A 23,687-nucleotide genomic window follows, 5' to 3' on the forward strand; every position below is an offset into this window, starting at 1 on the left:
TATATAGCCCGTAGACTTAATATCAGTGCACAAAGTTAGTACCGTCAGACCGATTTCGATAATTGTTTCTTATTTCACTTGTTATGGTTAAAGGATGATTTTTCTTTTGGAAAGGTAAGCGTTGTTACGCCCCCTATTAAGAAAAATATTTTTTTCTTTTTATCCCGCATATTTGTAGAAAGATTCTATTTGGAGAAAGATTCTATACAGGAGTGGGAGTTCAGTGTGAGTGGAAGTAAGCGTTGAGTTGGAGTACGAGTGGGAGTGAGAGTTTTAGTGGGAGTTGGAGTGAGAGTTTGATTGTAAGTTGGAGGGAAGGTTGAAGTGGGGTTGAGAACGGGATAAATTGATTAAACGATTGAAAAGAATAAGAAGAAAAATGTATGAGAGAGGTATAGAGAGAGAAGAAGTGAAGAGAGGTTCACTTTTTAAATGTAGGCAAAACAACTTTCGGTTAGGACAAAGTCTGTCCGCTATACTAGTATCTATTAAATAAAAACTTAAAATTTTATTTTTTACGAGAATTTTTTATTCTTCATTTGCATTTCTTAGCTCATTACACTGATTTTATATTTTAAACATGAAAAATATACATTTATTACAAAAAAAACGTAAATAATCGTTCATATTATGTATTTTACCTACGATACTACAACATAATTTAACATAATTTTTTTCACACAAAATTTCTGAGCATTTCTTGAAAGAAATGTTTATTATGTGTTTTTTTGTGTTTTTATAAAATATGCAGTTCAACAAAAAGCAACCATATCACAAGGATCCGAAGCGCCAAAGCTTCGACGACCACAAAAAAAAAAAAAAAAAAATTATAATATATGTGTATAAAAAACTTCTTAAGCCGAAAAGAACAAAAACAATGATAATATGGGAATAAAGAGGCTGTGCTTATAGCAAAGTGCGCAAGTGCAAGGATTTCAAACTAAGTAAGAAAGTGTAGATAATGCTAGTAAGTGATATGTTGTTGTGTTTTTTTAAATAAAAATTTGTAGTGCAATAAAATGCTGAGTATCATTGTAGGCAGATTGTAGTTTTTGAAAATATTATGAGTGGAGACGAGGAAGAAAAAGAAGTTGTAGAATTAGAATTGTAAGCACAAACATACATTTCGTTAGGAGAGCAGTGAGCAAATGCCAGTTGAACACCTTTTATTTATAATTTATTTTTATTATTTTATTAATATTTTGTTTGTTGTTTATTTGACGGCTCATTCAGTCAGTGTACTTGTTAGTTTTTTTTTTTTTAATTTCCTTTTCTAACTCACTCTCACTTAACATACAGCGCTTCAACAAACTGCAATTTTTTTTTTCGTTCTCCCTATGTACATATATGTATGTGGTTGTGTGATCTCTGCAATTTTAATGTGTGTGTGCGTGTATGAGGGGCGTGTGCACATTCGTCCATTTCTTTTTACATTTAGTTGTACTAAATATTTAATTATTAAAGAAAGTTTTTTTGGGTGCAGTACAGCAATATTTTTTTTTTTCTAAAGATAGTTTGGAAAAAAATTAATTTATGTATATAAAAATTGCGTTGTCTTAGTATTTCTCACGAAATAAGTTTATTTGCATTAACAACTTAGTAACTAAATTGCTTAACGACGTTTCGCTGGCGGCAAGCTGAGCAAATAGTCGAGTGCCTTTTGAATTGCTGGTGGGATTGGTGGTGGTGTTGGCAAATGTTCGCCTTGTGGCTGGAAGCCATTCTCATCATCGGCAGCATAATTGAGTGTTATCAAATTACCTTCAGGTGAAGTGTAACTGACAGAGCCTCGTGCAATTATAACATCGCTAGTATCTGGTGAGGTGGCTTTCTTTAAGGTGCCTGTCTCCTCGCCTTTAATACCGTTGGCGGTTTCGTAGCTGGAAGAGAGAGAGAGAGAGAGGAGATGAACAGAATGAAAATAATAAATAAAGTGTTTATATTAGCCGCCGCCGTGGTGTGATTTAGCGTGCTCCGCCGACCACACCGAAGATCCTGGATTCACGGCCAGGGCAAAGTAACATCAAAATTCTAGAAACAGGTTTTTTCAATTAGAAGAAAAATTTTTCCAAGCGGGGTCGCCCCTCGGTAGTGTTTGGCAAGCAGTCCGAGTATATTTCTGTCATGAAAAGCTCTCAGTGAAAACTCATATGCCTCGCAGATGCCGGTTGGTGTCGGCATAAAACAAGTAGGTCCCGTCCCGCCAATTTGCAGGAAAAATTAAAAGGAGCACGACGCAAATTGGAAGAGAAGCTCGGCCTTAAATTTTTATATTTTTGTATGTGTTTTGAATGAAAAAAGGTAACTTCTTCAGTTTAGTGGATGTGTGTTTATCATCAAAAAAGGTTTCAGCATTTAAACCTTGCCAAGTATATTTACAATAGGTATAGCACATACCTGAAGAAGGTGCAAAACAACACAAAAACGCGTAGGAGAAGCAAGAAACCTCCAGTTTTTTTCGCTTAAATTATTAAGATTTCCAACACTGTTGTAGGTACATATGACACATTCGATCTTTGGAGATCTCAGTCAAAAATCTGAAATTTGGAAGCTGTAAATATGTATACTACCGGGTTCACCAGTTCAATGCCTTTCAATCTGTATTACTTATTTAATAATAGTTTCGCTACTCACCGAAGGAGAGCTTGCTATATACTAAAAATAGTTTTATTTCTTATGGGAAAGCCAAACAGTTTTTTCGCATTCACATTTTCAACTGGAAGATAAAAGGTTTTCTATTCTTCTAAAATAGCACCTACAAAGCTGTTCAATGGCGGAAGGCTCCCATCTAAACAGATTTTCCATGAAAGATATCGAAACGAAACTCGACATGTCAGGATATCTGTCAATGCGCTCGGCGACTCCCTTAAGTCACCATCAACAATATTCTTAATCACGAAGACCTACATTTTGAAAACTCTACAGAACCCCAGCAGACTAAGCGGCTTAAAATATTCACGCGGTAGGCATGCCTGTTTTACAAGACCACTAAAATCCATAAATCTACAAGAGTTCGACATGGCTAGAAGAAAAAGAAGACACCACAGGCATCGGCTACCTTCTGTCCCTAGATTGTGTAATTCAGAGACGTTTAACGCTGTATGATACAAGGGGCACTGTTCGATCGGCCAAGAAACTGGCTGCTCGTAAAAAGAAAAGTTATGTTTTTTTAGGATTCACCTAGTCACCATGTTAAGGCAGCAGGGTACCTAGAAAGGTTTTTCTGGTCACTAGCATTTGACCACTGCTCAGACCTGGGCTTCGAAGTTTTCAACTTAGAGTGAATGTGATATAAGAGCAGATCCTCCTCAGCTACTAGGCGAACGACGGTTATTTTCACAACTCAGACAGAACATAAAAAACGCTCGTTTGGTGTGAAGGAAGCCGTCCAAAACGATTTCTGAACACGCTAGTATAATCTTATTCGTTTTACTACTGAATGCAAAGGTGTGCAATAGGAACGCTGTTGGTCCTCTTCGAATAATCTAGGCAAACAATGTACCTGGTTAAGTCTTTTGCATATGACAAATTACTACTCAACGGTGGGAAATGAGGTCGACGAGTTGAGTTTCAAGAGTTGCACAACATACTCGCAAGACGAAACGTCTAGTAAGGTAGATTTGTGAGAGCAGGATAAAGCCACGCCGTCGTCGGAAATCTGCCCTTAGGGCACATTAAGCCCACCTAAAGTTATACTACGAGCGATTTGTCTTGGTTATTTTCAGAACAGATTTTTCAAAGCGAAATCACTTTATTCAGTAGCTAGTTGGTGCCAAAATGGGATTGAGACCGAAATAATGGAAGTTCGAATGGCATATTAGGAAGTTTTTGCATTCCGAAAAAAATTTCGTACCCGTTTGACTATGTTATGAATCGGAAAACGAAGAAACGAAAGAACTGGTTTCCGCCTTACTGTTTATTTTATTTTATTTTATTTTTATCTTTTCTTCTAGCAAATCTAATAAGTTTTAATTATTCATTTTGGAGCTTCGACTATTTTAAAACTCAAAAACTCGTTCGCTTTAAGAAGTTCATTATTCGTGTTGACAAATTGTTTCGATTTAATAAAATGGCAATATGCACATCATAACTTATTGCAGATTCTAAATATCAGATTTAGCAGTTGATAAAAATCGAAATAAAATTTGAATTTACTTATAGATTTTTTTGTTTTGAATATTTCATAAAAATAATCAGCTTGATAGAAAAACGATTTAAGTTCATAAAATTTAGAAGGAAATGTATTATTAATATATTTTAAAATATTGTACACAGGTTTTGACCTTGAGCTCACAATTCTCATTGACCAATCGCTGACCAAATTTCAAAAAATAGCCAACTACTCAAAATCGGTTAGAATTTAGTGAAAATTATACGAATACAATTTAATGAAAACTTAATTGAAACAGAGCATACAAAATAATTTTGTTCTCAAGAAATCCCTCTTGATTCCTTACATGCATGCGTTTTACTACAACAAGTTTGTTTCTTAAGTCTTTAGTTATCTAGTAGCAAATGCTCTTTAATTCGTGTAGCGCCAAAAACTATGCAATCGTTTTGGAAAAAACATTACATTTTTAGCTTGTAAGCATACTCACTTGTAATTATATGAACCATCTGGCTCGATATTTGATTCTTGACTGATAATCGCAATTGGTTCACCCTGCGCTTGTGGTCTGGCTAATACGACGGACGCTGTGCACGCGATTAAAAGTAAAACGATTTCCTGAAAATGAAATGTAAAAATAAAATATGAAATTGTTTAGTTGAATGTAGCGTGAGTTTTTGTATGAACACAATTACTTATTGGCACAAAATTTAAAGATTGTCCAAGTGATTATTATACCCTTTTCAATACTTAAATGTAGTCATTTTCAATTTTTATGCTTGGCCTTGAATAACCAGCCTCTCCGAAGTTGGATGTTTACCTCATCCGACCATCGTTGATAGTAGCCCGAAGTGTATTCCACATATTTTCTTTTTCTTTTTGCGAAACAAGTAAGCTACGAAAACACCAACAAAATTTGAGATAACCTCTAATCATGGAAGTACAAACCTGCCCAAAATCTTTTGCTCCGAGTTGCATAGAGCTGGAAACTCACTGGGAAAATGAGTGACCGTTACTATATATGTATACCACTTCGGCACAGCTACCTGATCAATACTTTGCAAAAAATGCGAATAGTCTAGGATGGGTTCGGAAGGAGTCGCAAAGGAGTATGCGACTACAGCCCGTTTTGATCTCTTTATATGGGCTGAAATGATCCATTTGGTTGGAGCACGTCCTATCGAGAGACCAATTGTACCTCTTTATGCTTGAGCGGTCAGCGTCGGACTGGTCCTCTTTATACCCCTAAGGGTACTTTTAGACAAGTAATTTCTCTACTCTACATGGATTGTTTGACAGGTCCTACCGGTACTGTCGGACATCTACTCTCTAATCGCGTAGGGTAACTGTCGGAAGGTCCTCCTTTTTCTAATAGTATGGGAATTCTAACCACTTTTAAATTCTGTTACAATACGTTCGACGTTCTTCGTATTGGTATTGTAGAAAAAAAAATTGCTTTTGGATTTGTAAGATCATGGGTTCCAATCGAGCTGATAGAGGAATTTAGCAAATTCCAAATTGTATGTTATAAATTTTAATTAAGAAAAAGAAATATTGAAAAAATAGTGATACAAAACGAAAGATAGGGTAACAGTTTTTTAGGCACAACAGGGCTCCGCATTTTTCTTAAATAATTCATTTCAGCTCCATTTAATTTTTATTTTATTCATATTTACTTGTTCAGCTGTACCCAAAAGGTACTATAGGGGATCAATTACACTCACTATAGACAAACATGATCGCAGACCTCTCTCTTTAGAGACAGAAAACCGACTCGCATAGGGTAGCTCCACTTTTATACACCAATTGGCATAGATAAATGAGCCTTAAAACTTGAAATAATAGTTCAGCGCTTGCTTTAGCAACGGATCAGAAGGGTATCGAAACCTGGTAAAAGGAGGTGTCTACCAGGCGCTTGTTTAGTTGTCTGGAGGTTGTGTTCGTAAGTGACAGCCCGGGTCAAGAGATCAGCGTCTCGCCAAAAATATTCATATGCCCTCCAAGACAATTTTTATCAAAATGCGTTCCGACGCCACTGCGTATTGGCAGCCCTTGGTCACAGGTTGACAAAGTTTGGCGAACGTGAGCCGCCTAACTATCTCGTAAATATTAAATTTCTTAACAGCTAAAGTGACGGAGAACACCCTACCTACTGCATCCATATTAGCTGCCACCTCAGCTGCGACCACAGCCGATATCTTGGCAGAATGTAGAATAACACACAACCCCCGGTTTCCTTGTGTATCTCGGTTCGAAAAAAATTTCTTTCTCATTGGAAAAAAAATTGTCAAATTAAAAGCTTTCGAATATCACTTCTATTGGAATAGATTTTCAGAATCAAGCCTTAAGCCTCTATGGCAGCTAGCTGTCAACAAGAGTTCCTAGATATTTAACCCTGTCAGACAACACTGCCGGTAATCCCCACATGATCGTGGTCTAAATTAAAGGATTATAATATGAATCAAACTAGCTCTGTTTTAGTAATTGCTAATCGGTTTAACCAGACCGCTCCCCGGTGAACTGTTTTTCAAATATTCAGAAAATTCCAAGAATAGGCTACGGCCTGGCAGCCCATATACTCTAGGTGCTAAAGCAGGGCGTTCTCAGCCATGATCCTAAGCAGGAAAGAAAATAATTTAAACTTTCTCTGAATCTTGATCGCACATCGCTAAGACCGCTTCGCCACTCAGGCCAGACTCAGAAGTTTACTAGTTGGTTAGCCGACTCGACTTCTAATGTAAGGTTAGGTTGAACTGGCCGGTCCATGAGAACCTCACATAGACTGAAAAAGTCCGTAGTGTTACCAGAAGCTTGTTTTAACAATCAAACTGAAATACCCTACCAAAAACCTGGACGTTTATTATAAAATAAAATAACTCCATCCTCTTGGCCGTCCTCCGCGCCTTTCCTGCATGGTCGATAATGTGCACCTCTCGCCTTCGCTTAATCGCCCAGTCTAATTGGGACGTCTACGGAGTAAGTTTCAAGGGATGCGCCCTTTTTAGCTAGTTCATCCGCTTTTTCATTCCCATTTATTCCCACATGCCCTGGGACCCAATATAGATGCATGCTTCTCCCTGTCCCGATTCTCTCCAGGGACTTCCAGTGTTAGCATTTTATAACTTCTTCAAATGATACCTGTCAAAGTAGATAAATCATTGCTAAAGCATTTTAGTAATTTATAATTTAATTCTCAGGGTATGTACTTGTGCTAACACAGCCGATGAGCGGTTGGCGAAAATTTCGAAATTTGATTTGAATTGATTCAAGAAAATTTTACTACGTTCTATGTTTAAATGTGGCCGCCGTGGTGTGATGGTAGCGTGCTCCGCCTACCACACCGAAGATCCTGGGTTCACTACCTGGGCAAAGCAACATCAAAATTTTGGAAACAAGTTGTTTCAATTAGTAGACAATTTTTCTAAGCGGGGTTACCCCTCGGCATTATTTGGCAAGCACTCCGAGTGTATTTCTGCCATGAAAAGCTCTCAGTGAAAACTCGTCTGTCTTGCACATGCCGTTCGTAGTCGGCATAAAACAAATAGTTCCCGTCCCGCCAATTTGAAGGGAAAAACTTAAAAAGGAGCACGACGCAAATTGGAAGAGAAGCTCGGCCTAAAATCTCTTCGGAGGTTATCGCGCCTTACATTTATTTATTTTTTTTATTTTAAGTTTAAATGGAAATAAGGGCCATATTACACTACTACAATCAATACTATTGTTTCGGGTGATAAAAATAACATTAAGAACGACATTTTCGCCACGATACTGTCAGAAAATTTGTAAAAATTAAAATGCGGAAATATTGGTGAATTGGATACAAATAACACAAAAGCAATAAAACTGTTTGTGTATTATGAAAGCTTTGGCCCCTTGGCATGTGCATACACAAATTATCACCCTTTTATATACTGGCTTAACAAAATATCATTACACAATCAGTACACCCGTTTTTTCTCAATACTTATCAATTTCATATCTGCAGAAATGTATTTACGTAGTATTTTCCGTAATTCAGTTGCAAACATTGATTTATTTAAGTGCCGACACCATACAATAATTACAACAATTCAAATTGTTATAGACTTGACTAGACGGAGAGCAGCGATGCCATGCAATAACAACACATTTATTTATGAGCAATAGCTATTTTATAGTTAAACGAGCTATTGTTTACCTATATTAGATTGGGTCGATTTATTAATCGATATCGCGCATCGATTTTTCGATAGGATTTGGGCTTAGGAAAAAAAGTTGAAGTACGCTTACCTAAAAAAATAATTTTCGAGCCTGCGAAATTTAATTTTTTTGACTTTTTCGACTTTGCTTTTTAAGGTTTTTATCGCCAACGTTTTTAGCCGACATTTTTGGGTCGGACAGGGTATACATATGAATATTTTTTAGTAGGTCATGAAAAAAACCTTAAAAATCAAAGTCAAAAAAATGAAATTTCGTAGGCTCGAATATTATTTTTTTGGGTATGCGTAGTGGAACTTTTTTCCTGAGCCCAAATCCAATCGAAAAATTGATGGCGCGATATTGGTTAACTTTTGTCTATACAAATCGATCCACCCTAACCTATATACTACATACAACAGCATTTGCATTTGTTGTAAGTACTATTATATATAAGAGTACTTGAAGAGATTTAAACTTGTTTTTCTTAAGTTTTGGGTTAATGTTTTTATTTTATTTTTTTTATTCACTTACTTTTGTTTTTTTTGTTGGCGGCATTCAATGAAGAACAAACAATGCACTTAATGCATTTAATTATAGCAATTTGTTTGCCTATTTGAATTGTCGGCGTTGGTATTGTTGTTAAAGTTTTGTTGGCAAATTTTAAGTTAGTACTTGATTTGTGAAGATATTTGTTTAATGTGTATGCACACACTTATATTTTACTTTATCTGTACCTAAATTTTATTGTTAATTTTACAATGAGCGCTGCTTCTATACGCTCGATATGGGTTCATGTAACACGGGTTAGTATTGGGGTTAAATTGGCATTTTTAAATTGTATAAGTAATTTTTCAAAACTGGTTTAACATCTAAATGATAAAATAAAAGTCAGTATTAAGTAAAAGTTAGGTTAGGTTGAACTGGCCGGTCCACGAGGACCTCACATAGACTGAATGATTCCCTAGTGTTGTCAGAAGTTTGTTTTAACGACCATACTGAAAAACTCTAAACCAGGACCTATGTTATAAAATAACTCCGTAATCTTGGCAAATACTAGAAGCTTCCTATGACTTAAGCCACTTGCTGCTTCTAGATCTGACAGCTGTATCACTCCTATCTTAGCCTGGTAAGCGCAGGGCACGAGCACAGTACGTGCTCGATCGTTTCCTCCTCCAACCTGCACTTCCTACAGCTGCTATCACTGACCAAGCCTAATTTAAAGGTGTGTGACGCCAGAAGGCAGTGTCCAGACAGAATACCCGTCATGGGCCTACAGTACTCTCTTTTTAATTATAGAAGTAACTTTGTTAATCTAAGGTTGTAAGACCTACACATAATCTTCGACAGTTTACAGCCCGCGCTCGAACTCAATCCTTTCCCGCTTGGTCGATCATGTGCACCTCTCGCCTGCCCTTAATCTCGCCCAGTCTAATTGGGATGTTTGCGGAGCAAGCTTCAAGGGATGCACCCTTTTTAGCTATGTTTTTAATACAAAAGGCAAAAAATCATCCATGATCTATTAGTGTTTTGGTCGCTTAACAAGTATTTCACATACAATAGTTTTCGCTCAGGTCTGGGGGTGTTCGAGCTAAGTGAACCTCAGATTCTGATACAGCTGCGTCGATATATAGCAGCGAGCACGAAACAATTTTTTTTTGTTGTTGTAGAGCGAAAAAGAATAGCAGCGGTAAATTTTATCAAATTTAGTCAATTGAATTTTATTTATTTTTCTTTTATTTATTCCAAATTTAAGAAAAAATAATAATTATGGATGAAACTAGGCTAGGTTAAGTTGAACTGCTTGGTCAATAAAGACCTCGCATATACTGAATGTGTCCATAGCGTCACCAGAGTTTGTTTGCCGACCAAACTAAAGATCCCCAAACCAGGTGCCAAAGCTTGTGTTATAGAATAACTCTGTCCTCTGCTGTACATCTGCTGTTACTGACGCGGCTTAAGTTATAAGCATGTGACGCCAGAAGGCAGTAACCAGTTAGCGTGCCCATCATGAACCTTAAGGCTTCTCTCTTCTGAGATATCAGCCACTTTGTGAGTCTAATATCGTGGGATTTTTACATGATCTTAGACATTTTGCAGCCCCACGCTTGGCTCCATGCCTTTCCCGCTTGGTCGATCATGTCCAACTCTCGCCTTCTCATAATCTTGCCCAATCTAATTGTGATGCGTACGGAGCAAGCTTTGAGGGATGCGCCCGTTTTAGCTAGTTCATCCGGTTTTTTATTCACATCTATTCCCATGTGCCCTGGGATCCAATATGGATATATGTTTTTCTCCGTACCGATTCTACCAGGGATTGCTTACACTCTAACACACTTTTAGATGCTGTTCTATGCAAAACTATTGGCTTACTTTCTGCTTGGCTGTTAATATAAAATTTGGCGTGTGTGCAGTTTAAGTTATTTTCTTACAGTGTTGCTACTGCTTTGGTTACGGCTACTATTTCGGCCTGAAAAACGCTAGAGTAATCTGGCAGCCTAAAGGATCTGTTTATTTCCGGATCAGCGAAATATACCGCCGACCCTACTCTAACCGCTACTTTGCAGCCATCGGTGTACATGTGTATCGCATCGTACGCCATTTAGGTAGCCGAAGAAGAAGTAATTTAAAACTCTTAATTTTAAAAATATGTTTGCCTTTTAGAGGGGATGGTATGTTGTTATACAGCAGGCAATTATTCTCCCTCTCTCCAGCTAGCACCCATATAATTATACTTGTGATAGTAGTAAGTAACAAAACGGAGTGCAAAATTAAGTTAAATCTTTCGCGTTCATTTCATAATTACAACTCTTTGGTTTATTAGGAAACTTTTCTGTAATACGAGTACCTTCTATTACTAGCAAAATTAATTTCTCTTCGCCTTATATCAGGACAGGTATGATAAGATTATATAATCGCGGTTTATATTTGCTGCTTTAAGTGTCTTCTCTGGAATTAGGTTAATAAATCTCAATAGCGAAGTGGTCTTGTACGAGGCCTATCAAGCTTAGGCGCGTCGTCCTTACATAATCCGGCATGAAATATTGAAGCATCTTGTTACTTTTCTACGTTTCTAACTACGTTATATTTCCAAATGTTTTCAGCTATAACTCGCAAGACAAATGTGATGAAATTATGAAAAGAGTAATCCGACGACCGCCGTGGTGTGATGGTAGCGTGCTCCGCCTACCACACCGAAGACCCTGGGTTCACGCCCCAGGCATAGCAACATCAAAATTTTAGAAATAAGTTTTTTTCAAGTAGACATTTTTTCTAAGCGTGGTCGCCCCTCGGCAGTGTTTGACAAGCACTCCGAGTGTATTTCTGCCATGAAAAGCTCTCAGTGAAAACTCATCTGCCTTGCACATGCCGTTCGGAGTCGGCATAAAACAAGTAGGTCCCGTCCCGCCAATTTGTAGGAAAAATTAATAGGAGTACGACGCAAATTGGAAGAGAAGCTCGGCCTTAAATCTCTTCGGAGGTTATCGCGCCTTTCATGCTTTTTTTTTATTTATTTTTAATCCGAAATGCCATCCACATCAAACCGAATAAGGTTTTATTTCCGAATTAACATTTAGTTTTTTAATTACTTTAACAATTCCTTTGAGGAATGGAATTAGAAAATCGGAAGTACTTTTGCCATTCCTCTTAAGGTATTTGAAAAAAATGTCGACTACATATTCAATTCTTTTTTAAAGTACTGGGACAGAAATTAGAATTTTATAAGTTTTTTTACAAAAAGTTGAAAGTAATTGATTATTTTTTCCGATTACTGAAGAATGTAATTGGAAATGTAATGTAATTTTATTTATCCATCTCTATCGGTGAGATATGAGCATCTCGAGAATAATATAATTGAAATGAATAAATAAAATATTTTTTGTTGAATATTTTGAAAATGAGTTGAGAACGAGACTTTGAGAACGAAATATGAAAACACCCTTTTATGTTCAATGTAATCGGTTACTATTACACCAGCCTACAACGTTATTAACATCCGCTTGTAACTTAACAGAGTCTAGGTGTCTGGTGACAGCAGTAAATATTTCAGGTAATCAGCATATAAAAGAAATCTTGAGTGTCGAAAGCAGCTTGATATGTCATTTATAAAAATAATAAAGAGCAAGGGACACAAAATACTGCCCTGAGGAACAACAAAGGAGGCAATAAAGGAACGCGAAGTATTGTCAACTGTTACTACACAGCTTCTAGATGAAAGATATGCTCTTATCCACGATAAAAAGAAGGAGTGAATTCCCAAACTGAACAGTTTGGATAATAAAAGCGAATGACTAACTTTATCAAAATGAAAGGTCCGTATAGGTGGTGTCAACTTGACTTCGGTTACCAAAAGCTGATAAACAGAATTATGAGAATATAGCTAGATTTTTCGGGGTTGATCTTCCTGGCAGGAAGCCATGCTGATTAGGTGATACCAAGCTCTTAATGGCAAACAACGTTTTCTGTTTAACGATGTACTCAAATAATTTAGAAACCGTAGATAATTTAGAGATGGGTCTAAAATTGGAAATATAATTCTAGTTTCCGCTTTTAAAAATAGGGGTAATAGATGTAATTTTCCAAGCATTGATAAATTCGCCACTATCAAGCGATTTATTGAGTAACATTAAAAGATGGCAAGCAAAAGCTGAGCAATTTTTAAATAGGCAGGCCGATAAACCATCGACATCGGCCTGTGTTTTGTAATTAATACTCATAATGCCATCTACTACGTCATCAATTATTAGGTTGAGAATACCAAAATTAACAGGATACTCAACGACTGGGCCAATGTTGCCAGTTTCTTCAATGTCAGACTCAAAGTTGGAACCGGAAAAGTCCACAAAAAGATTTGCAGCCTCATAGGAGGTCGATCATTGCTTCGATTATGAGATTTATTATAGAATACCTCAGACTGAATAACAGAACACAATTTTGAGATTTAAATTTTCATTTTAAAGTTAGAATGTTTCTAGTTTTTTAAAATATTTTTTTGCAAGTGTATACTTTTTTTTATTTTTTATTGTTACCCCCCTTGCTAAATCTCGCGCACAGACTCGATCAGATGACTCTATTAGTGTTTCACATGATTTTAATTGGAGATAAATACAATTAGTTCGTAGCTATTTCAAAATTTTTTTCTAGCCCAGTTACAGTCAAGCTTTGTAGCATAGAAAAATCTCATTTGCAGTAATTGCTAAAGATGAGCTACTTTTTATTTGAAGTTTTTTTTTGTTTTTATAAAATCATCAAACACGATCTTTGTTTGCAAATTTTATTTCTTGAAAATTATTTCGCACCTTTTTGCATTCTTATGGCTTTAAACTTATTCTCAAAGTTCTTGCAAATTAAATATATTTCGCAAGTTTATACATCAAGTACAAAGAGTATAATCAGCTGCATAAATTAAAATACAAATATTGCGCAATCGCTTGGTCGTCGCGTGTCGTTTGCGCTTGCGCTATTTGTTACCTCATTCACGCAGGCTAAGACTGGAAGTTGATTAAAATTATTTGCGCAAAATGTTTGATGCGAATCGTTGTACTTGTGCGGTGTTTGTTGAGCTGCACCCATAAAAAGGTCCAGCACATGTGCTGGTATAGCTAAAAAGCGATGAGGCGCAATGCTTTTTCATATAATTTTTTTTTTTATAGTTACTTGAAAATTTTAGAAAAAAAGTTTATTTTTTAGGATTATGGCACAGCATGTGTGGCGGGCTATTGTAAAATGTACAATAAGAAATTTTTATGACAGGATGGGTGATTCCATACCTAAAAGGTTCTAAGATTCACATTTTGAACAAATTTGGTGTCTGTTTTATTTAACATTTTGAGAAAAATTTGGAAGAACCCAACATCAGCACACACAAGACGGGAGCTATTTCGATTATACCTTGTAAATCCCCCCAAATTATTTTATACCGAGAGTGAATCCGTTGTTCCATCGATCTGTTGATAAACATACTCTCCCAAAGCCACGCCTTTTTGCTGGATAACTTTTTCCCAACTATCTTCTTCATGCAGAACATACTTTGTATATTTGCATGTACTATACAAGTTCTGGCTTCTTCCGATATATCCTTATTGTTAGCTTGGTTGTAATACGTTCATGACTTGACTCGATTTGGGATGCAAGGATACACGGAAGATTTTTATACTCTAGAGCCTTAGTGCACGGCCACATTTTCGAATTGCTTTAAATAAATGGTCGCTGAAGGCGAATCTTATACCCGCCGCAAAGAAGGCTTTACGATGGTCTCTATCTAAAACTTAATCCATCTTCACTGACTTGGACAGTCAAACTGCGAGCAAAGGCTCCAGCGCTGGAAAGCTTCAGCGAAGCGAGCAATCAATTGCAGACAGTAAATGAACTGGTTACAGCAGTATGCCTGGGAAGTGGGCTGCTGGCAAACTAGCGGGGGAAAGCCACTAAAAAGTAGGAGATAAATCTGTTTAGGATAATTGCGCTTCCTCTTGGTGCGTGCAATAACCGAAATTTGTCTGATTGCAGCGAGAAAGGAAACTACAGATGTGAGGTGTCTATAAAAATTTGGCCCGGATCAAAACAAAAAAAACCAAGTAAGGCAGGCTAAGTTATGGTGTAACCGAACATTACATATTCAGCTGCCAAATTACAGCTTGCAAAACTTTTAAATTACCTTCTTTTAAAAGTGGACGATGCCACGTCCATTGTACAAAATTTTACTAATTTTGTATTCGGGGTCATAAACCTTCCTACCAAGTGTTATCGCTTTATCCGTCTTTGGAAATGAATAATCGCACTTTTTCGGTTTTTCGAAATTTTCGATATCGAAAAAGTGGGCGTGGTTATTGTCCGATTTCGGTCATTTTAAATAGCGATCAGAGTTGAGTACCCGGGAACTTAAATACCAAATTTCATTAAGATACCTAAAAAATTTACTCAAGTTATCGTGTTCACGGGCAGACGGACGGGCGGACATGGCTAAATGAATTTCTTTTTTCGCCCAGATCATTTTGATATATAGAAGTCTATATCTATCTGGATTAGTTTATGCCGTTACGGGGTACCGTTATGCAAACAAAACTAATATACTCTGAGAGCTCTGCTCAGCTGTATATAAAAAAACAGCTTCTTAATTATCTCAAGTTTGTCTAGGTCAATTACTGCAAGGGACCATGCGATGGCGGGCAGGGAAGAAACCCCGTATTTAATATTGGACCGTTGAATAGCTTTGTTGGGCTGTTGGTCGTACGACCATTCTAAATCTGTTAGAAACTTATAACGAAAATTAGGCTGAGGATGTAGGATTGAGGCAGAATAAGGTCGTAAGCCGGGGAAGGTGAAAGTGGTACAGGCCATGAATTGGACCTGAGCTGACCTCCCGTGCTGGGCTGTTAGTCGTATGGAGAAATATAAAGGAACAATAGGAATAAGAAATTGAATAAGAAAGCGCTACAGGCGATGCATTAGAGGATGGAAGCGCATAGCGAGAATGCTCAGTGAAGGAGCAGAAGGCGAGTACAAGTGGAAAGCAGGAGTGGAGAAAGATAAGATGCAGACAGAGTTTACTTTTCAATTGTCTCTTCAGTTCAAAAAGGCACGTATTGACGCTTGCTTGCGTCTCACGAATAATTGGTGACACGGAGATTCCTCGCGTCAGGCGTTCTGGTAAGCGAACATACATTTTATTCGCTTTAATGTTTAGGGCGAAGGTCTGCAAAGAAGCTTCTCAGTGATTCGCTAACAGAGTCCCAAAATCACAAATCCGCATTTTGTAACTTCTAAAATCACATGTGCCTCAAAGGCATACACAATGCTTCGCCAACAACTGTGTCAACAGTTGTTTTTCATTACAGCCACTCAGGCAATAATATCTACAGGTTACCGCTCAGCACCCATCCACTAACACAGCCGGTCACAGAGTATCATACAACGTGTTTGCCTTGCATGCAGGGTGAGACTTTGTTTGGTTGTTTTTCTCATGTGACAAAATTTTCATGACAGCTTTTGCACATATTTACAATGCATACATATTTACCTTTGCAATGCCATCAGCTGCTTCTATATTCGGTTCTCTATAATCAAACATTTGACCTTTTCACAATAAGCCATTGTGGCACAACAACGCTGGTTGTGACTTAGCTGACATCATATCGGCGACCGCGGCGATGTCGTTGTGGCTCCGCTCCTTAAATGCCGTTAATGAGATAATTTAACAATATTTTATTGTTGTTGTAATGTGATGAGTTTGGTCTAATGTGCACTCTATGTTACTATGAGCTACAGCAAAGTATTGTTACTGTTACTGCTTAAGTGGCAAAGTTGAAGACGCCCTATGATGCTTTCTTAACTAACCTGGCATACCCAATTCAGTAACTTTGTATTTACTTAAGGTAAATTTAAATAGTTGCGGTTAGTTAAGCTGATTTCATTTTAATGGTCTTTACTGCAGTTAACTTCAAGTTTTATGTATTTTGAGACTTTAACTTCCTTGCTCGTTCATCAGCCTTTGACCATTTTGCTTGGTAAGTTGGAGGAGGTATCTCCTATAATCCCACTTTGTATGGATGACTGTAATTTTCTGGTGAGGTTAAATGTTTTTCATAGCATTGAGCTTCTCGTCAATATTTCATAAGTAAAGCTGTTTTTAGCAATTTTTTAATTTTGTTTGGTTTCAACATGCTTGTTTGTAAGCTTGAGAAAAGAGAGTTTCAGCGGCCAAGCCGAATGTGTATAAATGCTCTACTACGTTCAAGGTTTGCCAAAACCTCAATTGGTGATGGCAATGTGCTGATTTGAACCACAAGGCGATGCTAAAAAAGGTGCGTCCTCTCACCTCTGCTGTGGAGCCTAGTAGTATATGAACACGGACACGCAAAACGAAATCCATTCTCAGGGATACGCGGACGATGTTGTCATAATTTCATAGCGCACATTTGATAGAATTGGTTCACAGAGCAACGGCTAAGTATCAACCCTAGAAAGCAGGGTATTGTATCTTTCAATCGGAAGGAACACAGGACGGAATGAGGCAAATCACAATGGACGTAGTACGGTTGGAGGATGAGACAGAGGCAAAGTACTTGGAAGTCACTTTCGAATTTTTTGACAACACCATATCAAAGTCTACAAGAGCAATAATGGTGTACATACGCACTGCTGGAAGGCCTTGGGGATGCAGACTCTAGATCATAAGATAGGTACATATTATGATAATAAGACCCGTAATAGTGGACGGACCAGATGTGCGGGTATCAAAAACAGTTCTGTTGACTATAGAGAAATCAAGAACTACGCTTCAACAGTTGCCATGTCTCCGAATTATAGGAGCCCTGCGCACATGCCCAACGGCGATAATGGCTCTGTAGTAGAGCAGGAGATTTTTAGTAAACATTGCACATTAGATGCTTAATAGAGCTGGAGAATCAAGTTACGTGGGAAGCTTCGAGACCAAACTCTCTCATCCAGAAGCACACTCTCATAAGGAACACCGATGGCTCGAAACATCACAGGCACCGAAACGGAGATCTTCGCCCACAGAGCTTAAATCTCCTTGCCACTAGGAAAATATACGAGCATATTCCTGGCCGTTACAACCTGCAACGAGAAAAAACTACTGAGAGACTCGTTATACTCAGCTACAGCCAAATGGCGCTCATAGCAATACCTTGCGTTGAGATTAGATCATCACCAGTCCTTTAGTACGTGGAAAGCTGGAATTGCTTAAGCGCTGATAACACCCTACTTTGGGCTTGGGTTTCGGCCCGAAGAGGGGTGGATGCAAAGGAGCAAGTGAACAAGATTGCCAGAAAGATAGCGTCCGAAAGGCCCATAGCATCTGAGGCCATAGCGTCTGAGGCCATACGCCATTTGCACACAATAAGGAATAGTTCAGGCAGGAGGAGACGTGCGTCATAGAACAACACTTGCATGAGACTTACGTGGAGCGGAAGATACTGATGGGAGGACAAGACAAAAACAAGTCGTAGAATATTTACTCATAGGTCACTGCTGACTAAAAATGACACAGCTCAAACTAGGCATATGATCTAATAATATCTATCGGTTCTGCGACAGCGAAGATGATACTGCAGAACGCTTTTTTTTAATGCGATGCCGTCGCGAAAAGAAGACCAAGGATTTTGAATCCCTCAAATTATAAAGTAGCCATATACACTATCTGAAGCCGAGCAACATTCTGGACTTTCCCAGAGAGCACGGTTTAGACGAGGTGCTGTGCAGAGAGTGGGGCCATAATAGACCCATTCGTCAAAGTGTACAACCTCACAAAAGTTAATCTAACTATCTACCTACCTTTTTCGGTTCTCATTTATGTGAGGCCATCTTACATGAGGGTTCTTGGTTAGAACAGATGTGAGGCAGTATTTGAACGCAGTAGGAGGAGGAACAGTGCCACTCAACTGGAGTTGTAGGGTCTGCTCAGTTGCCTTCCTCGGTAGTTAATTAGAAGTACAGCTCCTACGTCTACCACTATGACCTGAGACCCAGATCACCGGTGTGGTGCACTAGACCAAGTCACTTAGCAACTATTGGCAGCCTTTGCTACCTTCAATAAAGTAAATGGCTCTGATCGATGCCTGACTATAGGTCATGGGAATTTTAGAAGAAGATTCTCCCACAAAGCGCTCTCATGGCTCGATAGCACTTCTTTAGGTAGAGAGAAAGGACTTCCGAATATATGCCCATGCCCAGATTGTCATTAAGTTTAGAGTGATTGGGAAAAAGGCATGATGAGATTGTCAGATAAACCAATTTTGAAGAAGGGTGACATAAGGTCAGCGGTCATTATCATATCACATTTTCGAATGTCAACCAAGTCAATTGGAATTATGACCATATGAAATTGTCACAATCACACTGTACAAAACTCGGCTGGACATTGAACCAAGCCCAGTTTTGTAGAAGAGATGAACTCATAAGCAAATTCCCAGTTTATCGACTTTAGCACCTAAAATATTGATATTGGCCTTCGAAGAGTTTGGAGTGATCCGGAAAGAAGGCACAATGAGATTGTCAGATAATCCAGTTGACGTAAGTTTTTGAAGATGGGTGACATAAGGCCAACGGTCATAATGTCAATTGACCATATCACAACTTCAAATGGCCACAAAGTCAATTGGAGTTATGACCATACGACATTTTCACAATAACACTGTACAAAACTCGGCTGGGCATTGAACCAAGCCCAGTTTTGTAGAAGAGATGGACTCATAAGAAAACTCCCAGTTTATCGACGTTAGCACCTAAAATATTGATATTGGCCTTCGAAGATAAAAATAAGTTCCCCTTCTAATATTTTCCATAGTTATACTTGTACATAAGGCTATTTTAATTTTGAATGGATAAGGGTTATATGTAATGGCATAATGGAATCGAGATAGATATGGATTTCCTTATAACAAAATTATCAGGATAATTTGAGTACAAAATGACACATATATCTTTATGAAATTCGGTATGCTGCCTTATCTGGATCCAGAATAGCTCCGTATTGAAAATGGCGAAAATCGATCGATATCGAAAATTTCGAAAGATGCAATATTTTCTTACCATAGGCCGATAAAGTAAGGAAGCTGACTTTATGATTAGTAACAGAAATTAAAAAAATGTTTGAAAATGGGCGTGGCACCGGTCACGTTAAGAAAAAGATAGTTAGAATGTTTTCAAGCCGTATTGAAATTTGTCCTTGCCATTATACATATTCTTTATGAAAATTAACGAAACGGTTATAGACCACGCCCACTAATAATGAAAATCTATATCAAAACTTAGAAAAATGGAAAAAATGCAATAGTGCCTTACCAAAGACCGATAAAGCGAAAAAATTTAATATGTAGGTTGATCTTGTCACGGAAAATTGAAATTTGATAAAAATAGGCATGGCACCGCCCAGATTTGGTAGAACAAAATTTAAAAGTTCTTACACTGTGAGAAGATAAACGGATTTGATAGTGGTTATCGAAGTTTCAAAAATGGCTGTCATTATGTATACTCTTTGTGAAAGTTAACAAATCGCTGGGCAACCACGTCCACTTAAAAAAATCTATATCAAAATTTCGAAAAATTCAAAAATTTTGAAATTTCAAAAAAAAAAAAAAAAAACCAAATATATCAGTTTTTTATTTTTTAATATTCCTGCAATTTCTCTTTCAATGTATCCTTAATATATTATGAGAACACACAGCTGGGTGTATTGTGTTCGGTTTAGCACGAACTACGACTACTTTACTGTTTTTTTTTGTAACTTTTTTGTGATTTCTAATGAAATTATTTTGTTTATATTGTTGTGCAGCCCTGATAATTTTGATGGAAGGATACTAAAAAATATTCACAATTATACAAACATACATTTTTTAAATCCATCTTTTCAATTTTCGCACTTCTTACAATCAGCTAAGTTTTTTCACTTGAATATAAAATTTTTTTGGTCTAAATTACAAAAGAAATATTTTTTAAGGAAATCATTTTTGATCACTTACAATTTTCATTTTGTATAATTTTTTAATCACACTTGAACACTGTAACGTCAAATATCCTGCGATTGTATTTGTAGATACTACTATTTACTTGTTGTATTCGTTGTCTAACGGTGCAAAACCCTGCTTTGGGTTGTGGTTAATTGCACAAATGTTTTGTTAATGATCTCCAAGGTAGCTAGTGGCGATATTTATATGCGCATGAGATGAGATGCAATTGGGATGAGCACCAAGCTGAGTTGAGTTCAGTTAAAACTTAAATGAGTTAGACCTACAAACACAACGACAGCACTGGGCGGCGGTATGCAATTGAACAGCGGTAAGACGAGACAAACTGCATTAGCAAACTAGCGTGCATGCATGACATAGTCGACAACTATAACAAAAACATCAAGTAAAACAACAATAGCAATATCAACTAACAACAACAATTATTGTGCTTATAGATAACTGAATAGAAAAAAAAAATAGCTTAAAGAGGTACATTTTGTGGTGTTGGTGGACGTCGTCGAAGTTGACACAAAATTCGTAGTTTAGATTGAGCTGACAAAGGTGAGCAAACTAAGTTAGATAGATGAATGCAGCACATACACAGAGATGCGCTAACAATATTTGTTTGTACATATGCATATGCCAGTACAATGTATAGACACCAAAGTGTAAAATGCTATAGATTTGCATGTTGTACTACAAAAAAAGAAAAGCAACAACAATTACAGCAACAAACAAACGTCAACTGCAAATAATTTTGAGTAAATAATGTTTTGTATGATAGCCGACAAGCAATGAGCAATTATAGCTGCGGTAGCAATTTAAACGACTGCGTCAACGCTAACAGCGCAGTCAACGCAAGCAAAAGTGCAAGTGAGCACAAAATTTGAAAATTTTACATCTTTTCAAGATTAATTTACACTTTAACAGTTTTGCCACAGAAATTTGTTGTCTACAAAGTTGTAACTCAACACTTCTTCAACACGTTCAATTTTTCCTTTGTTTTCAAGATTTATTGAGTTAAATTTCGTTCTGCGTATGCGCACACATCTAAAAGTTGATGCGCAGTAGGTTTGTGGCTTAAGACAATGTTGTTGGGTGCATTACAGTGCTGACTTACGATAAATGTGAAATAAGAATGAGTATGTGTGTGTGTGTGTGTTCGTGATCATAAGCGCTATTTCACACATGCTGTGTCACATTTGAAACGTTATCTATGAGACGACGCTGCGCATGCGCAACCTTAGGTGGTTAAGCTGTCAATTTGATGTGTGACTGTTTTTGTGATGAATTGGTAAAAGCACTGAGGCAGTAATTGTGTTTAAATTGTTGAAATTAGGCTTGGCGGTCAGGGTGGTGCACATACGTAGTAGGTTCATAGTCAACTATTATGTAAGAGGAGCTCAAATCTAATTATGAGCTTACTTTTCTAATTTTTTAAGGTTTAACCATTTAAATGGGTGTTGGGGTACAACAAACGCTCTGTGACATCACAGGAGCGTTGTACTTTTGCTCGCTATCACACCTTGGTTTAAGCTTGGCTGTAACGGTTGCGATCTATTTCAATAGTTGTCAGCTATGACCCTTGTCCACATAGAGGACTGATTTTTTGCTCTGAAACTTGCGTGTAGCCTTTTCTTCGATCCATTCTGTGTATCAGCTTTGGTCTTCAGCAACCTCTCATACAGTGCCAATTTGTAGTTAGCTGATTCTATCAGTTTTTGCATTCGAGTATTTACGAATGAATAAAATACACAGATAATAACCATCCAGGACCATTAACATGCTTGCGTGATTTGATCAGCACAGTACAGTACACTACGGTTAGTACAGTATGGTACAATACAGCACATAACTTTACAGGGATATTCCTAGACAGGTTCGAGTCTCTGGTTTGACGTCACAATCACTATTATGTATTATTTACAACCAGACCCGCTAGACAATGTCGTGTAAGAAAATTGAATTCTCTAAAAGTCGCTTTCACATGCTCACTTCAAAATATAACTTTGAAACTTATCGGACGAGTAAACCTTAAAATGTAGTTGTGAAAACGGCCCTAAATTTGGAACATATGCACTTTGATTTCTCCTCCCTTTCTATTATATAACATCCTCTCCCGTTCGCTCCTCTTCTCCTTTCCTATCCACACAATAATACCTAGCCCTTGCCCTCTTGCTTCTCGTCTACCTTTTGCGTATAGTCTTCCCCTTCTACTTTTCTGCATTTTTGACCACTTCCACATTTCCCTCAGTTTTCAGCATTCTTTACTTCTTCTGTAATAGCATAATCGTTTTCCTCTTTATCTCTCTGTTTCTATTCCTAATCATATCCGCTCTTTTATTCCTATTCTCATTCCTATCTTTTCTATCCCTCTTCCTATTTCTATTCACATTTTTATTCCTGTTCCTATTCCTAATCCTATTCCTATTCCTATTCCTGTTCTTATTCCTATTCGTATTCCTATACCTATTCCTTTTCCTACTCCTACTCCTACTCCTATTCCTATTCCTTTTACAATAAATATTCCTTTTTCTTATTTCTATTCCTATTTCTATTCCTATTCCTATTCCTACTCCTATTTCTATTTCTATTTTTATTCCTATTCCTATTCCTATTCCTGTTGCTATTCCTATTCCTATTCCTGTTCTTATTCCTATTCTTATTCCTATACCTATTCCGATTCCTACTCCTATTCCTATTCCTTTTACTATTAATATTCCTTTTTCTTATTTCTATTCCTATTCCTATTCCTATTCCTATTCCTATTCCTTTCCTATTCCTATTCGTATTCCTATTCCTATTACTATTCCTATTCCTATTTCTATTCCTATTCCTGTTCCTATTCCTGTTCCTATTCTTATTCCTATTCCTATTCCTATTCCTATTCCTATTGCTATTCCTATTCTTACTCCTATTCCTATTCCTATTTT

At 37.3% G+C, this 23,687-nt stretch overlaps 1 protein-coding gene across 1 annotated transcript; it reads right to left on the minus strand.

Moving 5' to 3' along the window:
- Positions 1-506: 506 nt before the first annotated feature.
- Positions 507-20,923, minus strand: Cpr49Ae (Cuticular protein 49Ae). The gene is made up of 3 exons (XM_067775691.1): positions 20,767-20,923; positions 4,599-4,726; positions 507-1,880 (listed from the first exon to the last, which is right to left on the minus strand). The coding sequence occupies exons 1-3, from the start codon at positions 20,773-20,775 to the stop codon at positions 1,613-1,615; spliced, it is 405 nt and encodes a 134-aa protein (XP_067631792.1). The 5' UTR covers positions 20,776-20,923; the 3' UTR covers positions 507-1,612.
- Positions 20,924-23,687: the final 2,764 nt, after the last annotated feature.

This window comes from Eurosta solidaginis, chromosome 3 (assembly GCF_040869045.1).
Source record: "Eurosta solidaginis isolate ZX-2024a chromosome 3, ASM4086904v1, whole genome shotgun sequence".
In the NCBI taxonomy this organism is placed as follows: Eukaryota; Metazoa; Arthropoda; class Insecta; order Diptera; family Tephritidae; genus Eurosta; species Eurosta solidaginis.

Excerpts from the sequence above, each read along its gene's own strand:
- Cpr49Ae (XM_067775691.1), bottom strand. Across the intron at positions 1,881-4,598 it reads GATGGTTCATATAATTACAA|CTACGAAACCGCCAACGGTA; the intron begins GTGAGTATGCTT and ends TCTCTCTTCCAG.